Below are 15,472 nucleotides of genomic sequence, written 5' to 3' on the forward strand. Positions count from 1 at the left end.
CCGTTGTGACATTTGCTCACATCGTCCCCGGGTAAGCATGGGCCCGAGCCTGAATCCCTCATCCGAGCTCGCAAAGGTCAAGTGATATTGATCTTGCTATGCAAACGCGCGCTATATTGTCAGAATCTAGCCTCTAAAGTTGGGACCGGGTCGAACATGACAGATCACTTTAGGGCTTATTATCAGGGTCGACTCTTGTGATGTGTTATACAAGCTGAAAATCGGGAAATCAGCACAGGACCGTGCAGATCAGGAAAGGCAGACTTCGCATATGTGATGCTGAATGGAGTGTAAGCTCAAATATAATGTAAGCGCTCCATCTGTGGTGCGTAAAAGGCGCGCTCCGGGGAGGAGACTTCTTTGGAGCGGCAGCGCTGCACGACTCTCAGTACCCACAGGTTGCTGCGCGCATCTCTCTCCTCCCTCTCTGAGCACCTTTGCAACCCAGATCAGTACAGCGCAGCCGGTCGATATAAACTGAAAAGTCGTTACGCGTTGGGGGTTTGGACAGCACACATGAAAGGCAAACCCACGGACGATCTGATCATAAACTGCCGTAACAACAATCCAGTTGTTCCGCACAGGTGTTTTGTGATCATACACTACTGCCATGTGAACGTTTCTTTCGAAGACTGTGCGTTTTATGTGAGACCATCATGCCACTGGTCCCTCGCTGCAGCTGCACCACGGTGACAATTGCAACATAATGGCATGTAGGAGCGGTTGCTGCTGCGGCTTCGGTCCAATAAATGAAGATAACGCGCGGTTCCTGCTGCTGGCATTGTTCATTGTTCTCTACCTTCTCTGTGGAGCTGCTGTCTTCTCAGCGCTGGAACAGCCAAAGGAGCGAGAGGCGAAGGAGCGCTGGGCGCAGAGGTTCGAGCATTTCAGCCAAAAGTATAACCTGAGTAAGAAAGACCTGAATAACTTCTTGAGGAACTACGAGGAGGCGAATGTAGCGGGTATCCGCGTGGACTCAATCAGACCGCGATGGGACTTCACAGGCGCTTTTTACTTCGTGGGAACTGTGGTGTCAACAATTGGTGAGATGGAGCTGCAGCTTTGAAAAAAATAAAATCTCCTTTCTTCTCTTTGTCACAGCAGTTCTAAGATTTAGTGCTTGTTTGATTGCTGTGCCAAAACTAAACTCTTAAATCCAGCCCATTCTTACTTTCAAACAATCATTTTAAACAGTGGTGTTTGTTTTCATACCTTTCTCCATGCTGAGTCCAACTCCTCACGTCTCTCCTCCCTTCAACTGAAACACAGAAAAAAATGCATTTCAATAACCGACCATGACAAATGTGTTCACCCAGGCTGTGTCCAGACCTGTCAGTGTCTGCAGAGAAACACAGCCATTACTCTAACAAACAGCAGTGGTGCACACCAACACAGATATTGATTTGTTTTGTTGTGAAGATCTGTCCTCGCATAATACTGTTCCTTCTTCCTTCTTGTCTCTCTACCCGATGTCATTCCAACACCTTCATTGAAGGGAATTGATTGTGACAGCTGGCTAAATGAGCAGGACGGTGATGGTGGTGGACACAATAATTGTCTTCCATGCAGAGGCACAGTTTTTGGAGTAAAGATAGAGGCTTGACAATGGAGGTTATTTTCTTCCTACAGCTTCCCTCTAACTGACTACATCCATTCTGTATTCTTCCCCTGAGACCTCGTACAATGTTGCACCCACAAACTTTCTCACATCTTCAATTCCAGGTGTGAGTGGCCCCCTGAGAGAGGAAATATTGTTCTGTCGACAACAAAATGCTTTGACATCCCAATGACTGAACAGCTGGAGGTGAAGGCAACATAGCAGCAGATATTCTAGAAAGCCTGCATCACAATCTCTGATCTTAATGACACATGAAACATTATAAAAAACCCTTTAATGATGTGGAGGCTGCTGCAGCTGCCACTGAACCCTGCTGTGTGAAATTGAATTTTAAGTAAAGTCTCATCAATGCCTGCTGCTGTCAGCCACTCTTTATGCATAATCTCAGTTATTTTGCAGTATAGCTAACTAGCCCCTCACGAACACATCATCTACAAGAGAGGCGTTTGCGTCAGCGCTCACATGAATACATGCAAGAGCATCAGAGAGCCGTATTGTTGCAACATTTTGAGTGAATGTCAGTTGAAAGGAGCTTTATGTGAAGATCTAGATACTTATCAGAATAAATGGGCTTATTGATGTGATAAAAGTTCACCCTAAAGAAATGAATCTTAAGTAACAGTCTGGATATACTTGCATGCTTTCTGGTGGAAACCCCTTTTATATCTGTACAATAAATGACAGAGAAAACACTCAGAAATAGAGGAGAGTCCAGCACTAACAGAGTAATGAAGAAAAAACTCTCAAATCAATCGCTTCAATCACAGCTTGTGTGCTCATATGATGTTATATGTGAAATAAAATCCCAGTGTCTAGTCAGAACAAATGAAAACTATTCTTATGGGATTTGCTGGGCTGGTGAGGTCATATATGTACAAAAATGGCAGATGTAGGTAACTGTGTGCTCTAGTTTTGTCACCTTTGGTTTTCATGGTCTCACAGACACTGCAACTGTCAGTGTGTCATACAAATGCACATCGATAGTTGAATAAAAAAAAAATAAACATATTTGTAAGATCCATGTGGTTTCACTTTGACTTAAAAGCACATGAAATCAAAAATAAACCTCGTCCTTACTCAGTGACTGAAGCCAACTCATGGTTAGCTAAGCATAAAAACAGTTAGCTTAACCTTGCGGTCTTCATGAGAGAAACTATACAAAATGTGTCTGTTAGCCATTTATAGCTTATGAGCTCACAGGCTGTAAGCTGTAGCCTATGTAAATAGGCTAATCGTACCTCACTGAAAATGTTTTCTTCGCCTAAAAGTCAGGACTGTGTGGCACACTCCAACCACATTCACAGCTTTTTGTCAGTCAAGACGACACCGATGTCATGACAACAGCTCATCATTTTTTTGTTTTTCTTTCAGGTGCTGTATATTTTATCAAACGGGTTAAATGACTCATCAACATTGCATTTAAGCAGGCCTACAAAACAAGAAGGAAAGAACAACAGATCTATAAAATCCAGTCTGTTTGTCTTTATCGCTTCATTTGGAAAGAAAACTGCGGCTTAATTAGCACCTTGAGAACCAATTTGAATGTGGAGGCAATCAAACCCTCAACAAGAAGCTTGCCTCTGGCTCGACTGCTATTAGTCATGCTGCAGAGTACGTTTTTCATGACAGGAGATAGAAGAAACAGGAGTAACAATTAACTTTTTTTTTTTTTTGGGAGAAAAAAGGTCTCGTGTTGGTGTCATTTAGAGCTGCTGTATCTGTAAACATTCATTTTGTCATATCCCAAAACAAGGTTTGAGTAACTATGAAATCCAGCAAGGATTCAACAGTTATGAATGGAATAAAAGGAGACAAAGCACAGAGGCAGACAGACGGCACTTAATTGAGGCTTTAGTGTTAAATGAGGGATGAAAATGACACATCGAAGCTGAATAGAAAGACCTCTCACTTTTCACTTGCATTTGTTAATATGCCAGGTTACAAGAGGCAATGAAGTCACGCACAGAGAAAGCATTTCAGTTCCCATTAGGATTAAAAAAACAACTTTAAATTGGTTTAATAATCGAGAGAAATGGTAAAACTGAAGTGTGATGTGGCTCTCAGTGGCCAAAACAGTGGGAAAAAAACTAGTTGCCAGTTTAGGATCGATTTCAGCTACTAGTTTCCTAGTGTCAGCTTTGTTAATATGACCACCTGCAGCCAACCTGTTCAAATGTTTTGTGTTCTGTGTGCCAGGCTTTGGGATGACCACGCCTGCCACCATTGAAGGAAAAGTCTTCCTGATGTTCTATGGCCTGCTCGGCTGTGCAGCTACCATCCTCTTCTTCAACCTCTTCCTGGAACGAGTCATCACCGTCATCGCCTTTGTCCTCAAGTCCTGTCATGAAAGACGCCGTAACAAGGCTGTGCTCCCACACAATGGACGTCAAGAGGGGAACAGGGCAGGTGGCAATGGAGGGGGAAAAGAAGAGGACCTTACCGGCTGGAAGCCGTCGGTCTACTGTGTCATGCTCATTCTAGGAGTGGCGGCCATCTTGGTGTCCTGCTGCGCTTCCCTGATGTACTCAGCAGCTGAGGGCTGGGGCTACCTGGACTCGCTTTACTTCTGTTTTGTGGCCTTCAGCACAATTGGGTTTGGAGATATGGTGAGCAGCCAGCGAGCTGTCTATGAGGGCCATGTCACGGCCGTGTACAGGCTGGGCAACTTCTTCTTCATCCTGACCGGTGTCTGCTGCATCTACTCCCTCTTCAACGTCATCTCAATTGTCATCAAGCAGGTTCTCAACTGGCTGCTGAGGAGGCTGGAGGCCCCATGCCGCTGCTGTTACCCCAGAAGGGGCCCCCACCCACATAGGCACCCCAGACGGAACGTGGTGGCCCCAGGCCACCTCCGGGCCCGCAGAGACCCCTCCATCGAGACAGACGCCATCAATGAAAGCGAGACTGACACTGGGCGCAGGATGTCTGGGGAGATGATCTCCATGAGAGACTTCTTAGCAGCCAACAAGGTGAGAGCTGCAGTCCGAACATGTGATTGTGCCTTTTTACTTCAGACAAGTAGCTCCTCACAAGCAGCACAAATGTTTAATTGTCAATGTATTACTTTTCCTGTTGTCAGGCACAACCTACTCATATAACATATCACTAATTATTAAAACACGATGAACAATCAACAATCCATATTGTGATTCAAATACCTTAGTAATAGAGAGCATTTTGTTTTGTTGCCGTCCCCTGCCTGTATACATTATACATGTGACATATCTCTGAATATCAATAATCTTACTGGATTGCTGTAGCTCATCGAGCAGCTCTTAGACACTCGAGGTGTCCATAAATTATCATATATACTACCCATCTCTTCAGACAAGATGAATGAACAGTCTGGGAGGCAGTTAAATGTCAACGGCATCCCACAGCGGGCACATTGAATGGAACCTCGAACAAAATCTGAATTTTCACATTTATTGATCACTTATAGAAGTGTGGAGATTCACACATGTGCAGTCCTTCAAAAGCCAATGCAATGCTGCAGCCAATTAACCGATAAACATCATATGTAGGTGGTCGGTTGAGAGATTTGTTTCAGGAGCAATGCGCATAAAAAAGATGAGAAAATTTTTCATTTAGACACAAAACAACATTACAGCGTTTCCAATATTGCTTCATTACAATACTGTCCATCTTGTCAGCACTGCCTCAAACTGACAGCAGGCTGATACAACAGGCATGTGTCAGCACCGATGTGATATCATGCTTGAGCCCCAACATGTCAAGTTTTCTCTCTGTGCCTCATGCTAATTAGCAAATTTGCTAACACTAAAAACATATACCCTGCCAACCAGTAGCACTCTCTGAGTGAGTAAGTGGTGTATTTTCCACTTATGAGTCCAATTTCCCACTTGATTTAAAAATTTGAGTGCTAAGTAGCTCTTTCTTTGGGGGATATAAAAAAAAGTGAAAAGAAAAATCAGATCCACTTTAAAATTATAAGGTGGTCACGCCAGGTATGATTTAAATCACAAAAAGAACTGCAATTTATCTGACAAACGGCCTGCAATTGTACCAATTGTGGCTGTAATTATTACCGGGGTTGCAGGAAATTAAAATCACTTAAGAGAGCAGGCGATGTAAAAACCAGCCCACCTCCCACAGAGACATACTGTAAATCCAGGCTTCAGTCATGTTTTCTTCAGCATAGGCACACAGTTCTATTTTAGTCTCCGTTGACTGATGGTGATTGTGTTCAAATCACGGAGTTGCTCTGTCTACATCTTGTATTGCATTATAATTTACGAGTGAAACATTATGGTAATTGAGCTTGAATATTTATACTACTTTCACTGGCTGTTCCCTACAAATGATCCTTTAAAGTCTGACAAACTGCCTCAGTACATACTGTACCTGTACAAAGAGAAGACTGAGGGATGGGTGGATGCAGAAATTTAGCAAAGGCTTCAGAAAATAACATGCTGATCAACAACGTGACATTTTACAATGTCACAGTGATGTCACTTTACTTTGCAGAGCCAGGTGAAAAATTTAAACCCAATGACAAAGCCTGCAAGGCTTTATAGTAGCAAGTCTGTGTCCATAATAGAGAATTCTGTCCAATTTAAGACACATCCTTAGACCAACAAGATAATAGACTTTACAATGATCCACAAAACTACACGTTTTCTCTTCATGCTACCCTGTGCTTATTTGTCCAAAGTACAGCGGAGACTAATAGTAAAAGCTATTTTGTAGCTAGTCATAATCCAAAGTACTGTTGATATCACATGACAATCCTTCTTTGTAGATCTCATTATGTAATTATTTGTAAGCCATTTCACTACAATAAGTCAGGTGTCTGTATTTGTGCATTCATTTTGCTACTGTGGATAAAAGTACACAGAATTATGCACAAACATCTTTATACCTGTTTATTTCACAGCATTTCACACCAGCATTTTCTACAAACTGCTTTGTAAAGTGCAGAATCGAACTGAAAGGTTGCTGTGTGGGAGAGTAAAATCTGGTTCCCTTCAGTCACATTTGTTCAGCATTCGTCACCTCTGTTTTGTTTAAAATTGACAAAACTAAAAAGAGGAGCAGAATCACCATCTGGTTGCTTTATCTCACACCAGTGTGATCACATGTACCTGCTGCTGACACATTCTAATAATCTTTGCTGTTTTTTTTTTGTTTTGTTTTTATAGGTTTCGAGCAGAGCACATCTTTTTCACGACTTCATGTCTTTTTTTTTTGTTCCTCTCTTCCTGTAGGTGAACCTGGCTATTATGCAGAAGCAGCTTTCAGAGATGGCCATTGGGCACCCACGCCAGTCTAGCTCGCGTCAGAACGGTTTCTCAGGAGGGGTGGGCGCCCTCGGCATCATGAATAACCGCTTGGCAGAGACTAGTGTGGACAGATAGGAGGGGACCAGTGTGAACATTACGATGCCAGTAGGGACAATTTAACTCTGCGGGCTGCCTTCCTGGGGGAAGATTTGAATGCTAAACCCCAGCTGCTGCTGCGGCTTAAGAAGGAAACCATCTCAGTCCACTTTCATGTAAAGAACATGGCTACATGAATGATGCATGATGTTTGCTGGAGTCTCACATCTGGACCAGGCATAGAGTACTGGAATGTTCCCCCATGAGGAATGCAGTTTCCATGGCGATGGAAAAGCCTGCCTAGAGCTCTTGTATCCAAGCTTTAAAACCTGATGCACTACATGCTCCTTCATACTGAACTGCAACTTCCACTCATCTGCAGTACTTTATAATACAAACAATGACTTTGCCTGACTGAACCTGCCCCTATAAAGGATGTAACAGACAAACAGCTTTAATAAAGTGGGTGTGGACTTTGTGTCCAACAGAGGTCACTGCATACAGCGCAGTGTCATGTTTAGAAAATACCGTCTCACTGCCTCCTATTCACATGTCCACTCTGTTTAAAACTCTTTTGATTCACTACCACAACAAACACAAAACAAAAAGAGCCTCATTACCAATAATCTGTCCATCAGAGTAAGATGAGAGTCTGTGATGAAATCTAATATGCAAGACTGCCATTTACTGTGCTCCATTATCCAAGCACAAATACAGACATGAGGACATTTTCACACCCTGCACATGTCGGTACGGATATCAATTAAAGTATGCTTATTATTTGGATTCATTATATTTTGGTTCATCTGTGTTAGGTTTGGACCCACAAACACAGTCATGATTGTTAATAAAATGCCTGTGAACAACTTGTTTTTTATCTAAAGGACACCATATAGGTACTCCTGAATGCATCTGAGAGGACTCTGAAATTACAGGGTGAGAAATGTCCTGGTTCCACCTCTGATGTCACCAGCGGAGTATGAGTGTTTGATGTTCTGAGAACATGAGCAGAGAGACAATCTTTAGAATTTATTGGACTAAATGCTAACCTTGTGAATCCCCAATGAAAAAAAAATGTTGTTTTTTTGTACAGGGTCACACTGATTTTTTCAATGCTTGTACAAGGACTGCTGTACAAAAGTCATCTGAATGTTGCAAAAATCAAACTGAGAAGAATGTCAGTTGGCACACTGGATAAATAAAACTATTTCATTTTAGCTGGCAAAACTGACCATCGTGACTCTTCCTGTTTACTGTCGTTAACTTGTAGACTTGTATTACACCAGTTTGGGTCGTTACTGGTTAAAAGTGCATCCACTGTGCAGTATTTCCCCACTGTACATGAGATGTTATACTAGCAGTATGGCCCTGTTTATTTATTTATTTATTTGTACTGTCAAGCAGACTCAGCAGTCCTGCAGTACTACAGAATTCCTTGAAAGCATTTTTAAATTGTGGAATGCATAGTGCAATTTAAACTATGCAACATGACTCTTTCTATTATCAGAATTAGAAGAGAGACAGCTTATGACTAACACAAATTTGCAAGAGCAAAACTTAAACATACAAAAAACCTGACTCAAAAAAAGACATACCTGCTGAATGACATTAGGGATGCCGATGAGGAACGCTAGCAGTATACCATCCAACCAAGGGACAAAGGAAAGGATGAGACTGTCTACACACACAGAAGGGTAATTGGGAACAGGTGGGGGAAACAATCAAGGAATCACAGGAGGCAGGAACAAGAAGGGAAAACAGACAGTAATATTTTCAAAATAAGACAAGACAGGAAGTCAGCCGGCTGAGGATGTTGTGACCATATGGAGCCATTTTGAACTGCAAATTTGGAAGTGGGAACAGAAACTTTAACAGGAACTGAAAACAGTGAGATTTTATAACAGCTTAAATTCAAACAATTCTTCCAACTGAAGATAGGATGTTATAAAACACTGAGGACAGGAAGCAATTTCTATGTGAGGATACAATTCCAATGAGTTACTTTATTGGCAGTGGAGAGAGGGAGGAAATAGCACAGCCATAAAAATCTGAAGTACAAAACTTAAACTAATAAAAACTTCCATCCAATCCATTCTTTTATATGCAGGCAATAATATCTCTCTCTTGTCTCTCTCGTAGACACATTCACACACTAATAAACACAGGCCAAATAGTCTAATAATGAGTCAGAGAATGTGTGCCTACACAGATAATAATAGCTTTAACAATGCCTGTGTGTATCTCTTTGTTCATATGTGTGAGCAGAAACAGGAGAGACACAGACTTATGTAGACATACAAAAGATGCATGACAACTCGCCGGGTTACTGACACCACCGCCAAATATCCACTGAACCCTTCATGGTTTAGTGGTCAGGAACATAATATAGGTATTTTATTACTATGTTGTGAAACACATTAGACTGTGTTCGTGCAGGTTCTGAGTCATGCTATGGTCATCTAGGGACTTCAGCACATACATACATAGGCTTCATAGACATGCCCGATGAGAGGGTAAGCCACACATACACACACACACAGCAGGCAGCCCCACACATTTAGCTAATTACAATAATGACTTAGTTAGAATGGACGCAATGTATTGTCAGAGTGCACATAATTATTGATATATCGTGCGCCTGAGTGCCTAAGTGAGACAGAGAGTGTAAGCAAGCCAATTAAATAGTGCCTGTAAAAAGCAATGCAGATTGTGGCGCATGGTGCTACTCAAACACATGCAGAGAAAAAACACGTATTTCTCTTTTTTCCTCTTGACTGTTCATCCAGAAACACAAGTCAATGTTAACTTTGCTTTTTTCCACTTAATTGCTTTTTGACCATAAGATAAGGAAAAATAAGACTCTTCTTTATAAGCTCTTCCTTAAAAGTGCAAAAAAAAGTTTACATCCAAAAATTAAAACCAACACCCCTCACTATTACTAAAAAACGAGGATGACTGTAAACACGAGGATGACTTCACAATTCAACATTTTGCGACCGGTGGCAAATTCCCTTATTTTTTTGGTCCTCACAAGGTGCCGTAGCCGTCTGACGTCACTTTAGAGCGACAAGAAACAATGGTAAGTGAGCAAGCAATTTTCTCTGCGCTTCTTATATTTGTTACACATTAAAGCCTATTATTCGACAACATAACTGTGCGAGTAGATCATAAGACGTTAATATTCATGCTGATATGTGGTTTTACTTGTTATCTGTGAAATAACCACAAAATTAAACGTTAGTAACAGCCTATTAGCCGATCGCTAGCTATGGTAGCTTTCCTTCGTTTGGCAGTGGCCTAATTCTAATTTAGCATTTTCATTCATAAAGTAGAGGCACATTTGTCCGTTTCTTCAGTTATTTTTTCATCATGTCACTGCCTCATGTTTGTCTTAAGTCGGGCTTTAGCTGGTTACGTAGTTGTGTAGCGGCACCAGGCTAACTCCGGTAAACAACTCCGCTAATTAAATGTATATCCTGATCTCTAAAGGTAAAAAATGCAGCAGTACTTATTCGTACAGTTGTATTTACTCATGTGTGCTTTTCATCTAGGGTCAAAGTCAAAGTGGAGGCCATGGTCCAGGGGGAGGCAAGAAGGATGACAAGGTGAGGATGACACAGCTTCTGCTACCTAATTTCTGAACCTGCTCGTGTTAGTAACACATCATTTTAAGTGTGAATTGAGATCACTTGTTCAGTAGTTGCAGCTAATTTTGATTAAGTATTGTAGTAATTACTTATTTTATCTTTGACTGCTATTAGCTTTCTTCTACCTGTGATCAGCCATACATGCTTTTTGTTGTTGTTGTTGAACACTTGAACAACACAAATCTTTTTTTTCTTTTGCAGGATAAGAAAAAGAAGTATGAGCCTCCAATTCCCACCAGAGTTGGCAAGAAAAAGAAGAAGACCAAGGGACCAGATGCTGCAAGCAAATTACCACTGGGTAAATAAGCAAAAAGTGTCATCTATTTGTTTTGTTGTCTAATTATTTTCCTAGAAAACAATTTTGTCTAATGTGTGGGCCATGTTATTTGATCATTTTCACTAAGCCTTCTGTTTGACTTCACTACACCTTAAGATATTATTTTTTAGATATTATTAGATGTCTAGATGTGTTGCATTATTGAATAAACATGATCTGACACAATTGTTAAGGAGAGGAAGCATGACTTTGACGTCATGATGCCTAACAAGGAAGGCAAAATCTAAGCAACAAAATGTTTCCTTAAATAAAATTGGTATACAGATTTAATACACTGGCATGTGTCTGTCTTATAGTCACACCTCACACTCAGTGCCGTTTGAAGCTGCTGAAGCAGGAACGCATCAAAGACTACTTGCTGATGGAAGAGGAGTTCATCAGGAATCAGGAGCAGATGAAACCCCTGGAAGAGAAACAGGAGGTCAGCTTTTGCATCCTAAACCTCACCTCTTGTTCGTTGCCGCATGCTGTTATAAAGTGAAGCTACAATAACACTGCTCCATTTTTCTCCTCAAACAGGAGGAGAGGTCAAAGGTTGATGACCTGAGAGGAACCCCGATGTCTGTGGGCACTCTGGAGGAAATCATAGATGACAACCATGCCATTGTTTCCACCTCAGTGGGATCAGAGCATTACGTCAGTATCCTGTCATTTGTGGATAAGGATCTGCTGGAGCCAGGGTGTTCTGTCCTGCTCAACCACAAGGTAAAGTTAAGCATGGCGTGCTTTTGAAGTAAAGTAAAGGATTAGTACTTTGTATAATCTATCAGAATTCCATTATTTATCCCAGGGGCAGTTGTCTATTGTCAGCAAGTATTTCACAACTCCTGTTTTCCTATTTGTGTGTCATTGTAGGTTCATGCTGTCATTGGGGTGCTGATGGATGATACTGACCCCTTGGTGACAGTGATGAAGGTAGAAAAGGCTCCACAAGAAACCTACGCTGACATTGGAGGACTGGACAATCAAATCCAGGAGATCAAGGTACTTTACATCACTGAAACTTGACAGATTGTTTGCTTGTTCTGGTTAAACATTTTTCAGTGTGGCTGACTGTAGTTTTTTTTTAACAGGAGTCAGTGGAGCTTCCTCTTACACATCCAGAGTATTATGAAGAGATGGGTATTAAGCCTCCCAAAGGTGTCATCTTATATGGCCCGCCTGGCACAGGTAATTTTATTAATCAAACTCGGAAATACTTTAGTAATCCCTGGGGAAAATTGTTTTAACATATTTCTTGCAGATATTTGTAGGCTGCAACATAAGATAGTGTTGCACTGTAACCTAAATTATTATCCATTCTGCCTTAAGTGTAGCTCTAAACTAATTCTCTACCTTTAGTAGGGTTGGGTTTGATATTTTATCTACAGGATTTAAAAAATGTCAGAGATTTCCTGTTTAAAAAAATGCTAAAAAAATGGGGGCAGGTAAAATAGCTGATATAATATATCAGCTATAATAAAATAATGGTGGTCACTTGGCAAAACTCACAAGAAATTGTATTTAGTTTACCTACATTTTGCCCTAACCTTCTTAATGAACTGAATGGATCCGTTGGAGTAAGACTTACAATTCAATTGAAAGACTGCAATGTTCCAAGATGACTTCTCCTAGTCTGCATTGAGTAATGTTGTACTAAAGGTCTACTACTAAAGGAAAATACGGTGAGTATTAACCATACTTCCTTCCGTTCTGTGCTTACTAGGTAAAACGCTGCTCGCAAAGGCTGTAGCCAATCAGACATCAGCCACCTTTCTGCGTGTCGTTGGCTCAGAGCTGATCCAAAAGTACCTGGGAGATGGGCCTAAGCTAGTGCGAGAACTCTTTAGGGTGGCGGAAGAGCACGCGCCCTCCATCGTCTTCATTGATGAGATTGATGCCATCGGAACTAAGAGGTACACAGATGTCTGCTTTAAACCATTTTAGACTGCGAGACAGAGAGCATCAGAGCCGTGATAATGGAACACCTGTGGTGTTGAAGGATCACACGTGGATTCTAAGGTGTTGGGTCAGGCAGTACTGTCTTTCTGGCTATGGTGTCATATTAGTTTTGTTTTTGTGGAATACGCAACAGCATCATTTTTTTCTGTGTCACAATTCAGCTGGTGTGGGATAACACAGCTGGTGTGCTGTCCACAGTGCAAGACAGATTTTTAGTAGAATTGAGCTTTAGTGTTTTGAGCTGGAATGGTCTGCCTGAGGATCAAAGAACAGCTAAAAGGGCTACTTTATTCTGATTATTTATTTTTCCTGTATTTAGGGATCTTTTGTCTCGTGACTTTATTTTCCTTCATCTTTTCTCCTGTTTGGTTTTAAAATGATTATAACGGTTATCTCGATTTCATTCCTGATCTCAATGGTTGAAGGATGTAAAATTTCAATATGCTATTTTTCCTGTTGTGTAGGTATGACTCCAACTCAGGTGGTGAGAGGGAGATTCAGAGGACAATGTTGGAGCTTCTCAACCAGCTGGATGGCTTCGACTCACGTGGAGATGTTAAAGTTATCATGGCTACCAATCGGATAGAAACCCTGGATCCAGCACTCATCAGGCCTGGTCAGTATGAGTGTGAATCGCTTCTAGTCCGCCTGTGTTTGCCACTCCCTCTCTGCTGCCTGTTCGCATATCTACAGCACTGTAAATCTGTCTGGCATTCGGTAAATGGCCGTATTCTGCTGAGTCATGGCAGGGAGTGCAAATTGAAATTCAGTTGTTTTATTTCTCTGCTGCCACCACTCTTTAAAACAGATCTGTGCTAAAGGCGCCTGTGTACCAGGAATTAATTTCCCTCTGCTTGACAGAATTCTTTCTCAGTACTTAAACTAATCTAAACTATTCATTTTCAAACAGTATCCTCCTCTGATCACAGGTCAGATTTGCTATTAATATGCTTTACTATGAACTGTGCTGCTAGAAAAAGAAGCGTTGGCAGGACTCTGTGGAATAAAACCACAAATAATAAGAATCGGAAAACAAAAACCAGCTTCGTACTGCAGCAGCGCTTTAAATCAGACCGTGATGATTTTGACTCTATTTTCTTCCTCAGGGAGAATTGATCGTAAGATCGAGTTTCCCCTGCCCGATGAGAAAACCAAAAGGAGGATCTTCCAGATCCACACCAGCCGTATGACAGTAGCAGATGATGTCACCCTTGATGACCTCATCCTAGCTAAGGACGACCTATCGGGAGCGGACATCAAGGTAAGAGCGTTCATCAGTCGCATTCAAAAGTGTAGTAATGCTAGGCTCAAAGAGGCAGCTGGACTTTAAAGAACTAAAGAAGTTTCCCCTTCCTTCTCTGTGTGTAGGAGCACACTGTCTTCACATAAGAGTGACTTAAACAGCATTAAATGTCCAGTTAAACTGCAACCTGGCACTGGAGCTGTGTCCTGCTTTCTTAATTTGCTCTGGCCTGGCTTCTGTGACTACAGCCATTTATTGATTATGTGAGGACTTGGCAGGGAGCCAGTTCTCAGCAGAATCGGGGGAAAAAACAAGATGAAGCTGTTTGAGGGGAAAACCACCAGGAGTGATTTTCTAATTGATTTTCATGTCAACACTTAATTAATTGTAGTGAGGATTTGATCAAAAGTGTTTACTGTACATTCAGATCACTGACTCAGCTCTGCTGCCCTCATGTGGGATGTTACAGAATGACACTTGAGAGATTTCCTTCATATTTAATGATTCTGGATGCATTGGTAAATCCAGTTCTTTTGAAGTATAGGCCAGTGTTTTCAGAGCTTGAAATCAAAATTCCAGACACTTTTGACATATTACAGGTGGTCTGTAGACAGATTAAATTGGTGAAAACCCACCTACAGTAAGTTTGGTTTTATACAGATCACATCACATTTCACTGGTTTTTCAGTGTTGTTAGTTACACACAAACACACAAAAGCTCGGCTATATGACAGCACAAAGCAAGCATTGTTTCTGCAGTCACAACCATTTTACTGTGTTTTTCTCAGACTGGCTATTTATTCTACCAAAGCTCAAATCAAGTTTGACAATCCTTCCTCTCATTGTATTCACCAGGCCATCTGCACAGAAGCAGGCCTCATGGCTTTGCGAGAGCGCCGTATGAAAGTCACCAACGAAGACTTCAAAAAATCCAAGGAAAACGTCCTGTACAAGAAACAGGAGGGTACACCAGAGGGGCTATACCTCTAACCTCCAAACCTCTGTTTCTTACATGTTTTCCCTATATGTTCCTGTGTGAAAGAGACGAGGCAGCGGTGGATCTGTCCCCCAGAGAGTTTTGATATATTTTGTGCATGTCATGTCTGGCTTTATCCACTCTCTTGTTACCCTATATGTTAAGACAATAAATAGATTGACACGAAAGTACTTGAATCTCGGTGTATTAATTCTTTGCTGGATCTTCTGAAATGTATAATAAAATCTTATTTTCTGCTTCATTCTCATGTAGGACAGTACATCTGCTATTTGTAGAACTCATAGACCCAATACAAGCCTGAAGGAATTACCCGTCCCATTGCTTAAAAAAAATCATCCTGCCTTATTACT

General features: G+C 41.4%; 2 protein-coding genes across 2 annotated transcripts; both read left to right on the top strand.

The window, feature by feature from the left end:
- Positions 1-706: 706 nt before the first annotated feature.
- Positions 707-6,996, top strand: LOC114428952 (potassium channel subfamily K member 13-like). The gene is made up of 3 exons (XM_028397763.1): positions 707-1,043; positions 3,815-4,587; positions 6,847-6,996. The coding sequence occupies exons 1-3, from the start codon at positions 707-709 to the stop codon at positions 6,994-6,996; spliced, it is 1,260 nt and encodes a 419-aa protein (XP_028253564.1).
- A 2,986-nt stretch (positions 6,997-9,982) lies between these two features.
- On the top strand, positions 9,983-15,289 carry LOC114428761 (26S proteasome regulatory subunit 4). The gene is made up of 11 exons (XM_028397439.1): positions 9,983-10,036; positions 10,509-10,562; positions 10,806-10,902; positions 11,238-11,362; positions 11,461-11,646; positions 11,797-11,925; positions 12,015-12,111; positions 12,647-12,836; positions 13,347-13,498; positions 13,989-14,143; positions 14,981-15,289. The coding sequence occupies exons 1-11, from the start codon at positions 10,034-10,036 to the stop codon at positions 15,113-15,115; spliced, it is 1,323 nt and encodes a 440-aa protein (XP_028253240.1). The 5' UTR covers positions 9,983-10,033; the 3' UTR covers positions 15,116-15,289.
- The last annotated feature ends 183 nt before the right edge of the window (positions 15,290-15,472 follow it).

The sequence above is a fragment of the Parambassis ranga genome, chromosome 24 (assembly GCF_900634625.1).
Source record: "Parambassis ranga chromosome 24, fParRan2.1, whole genome shotgun sequence".
In the NCBI taxonomy this organism is placed as follows: Eukaryota; Metazoa; Chordata; class Actinopteri; family Ambassidae; genus Parambassis; species Parambassis ranga.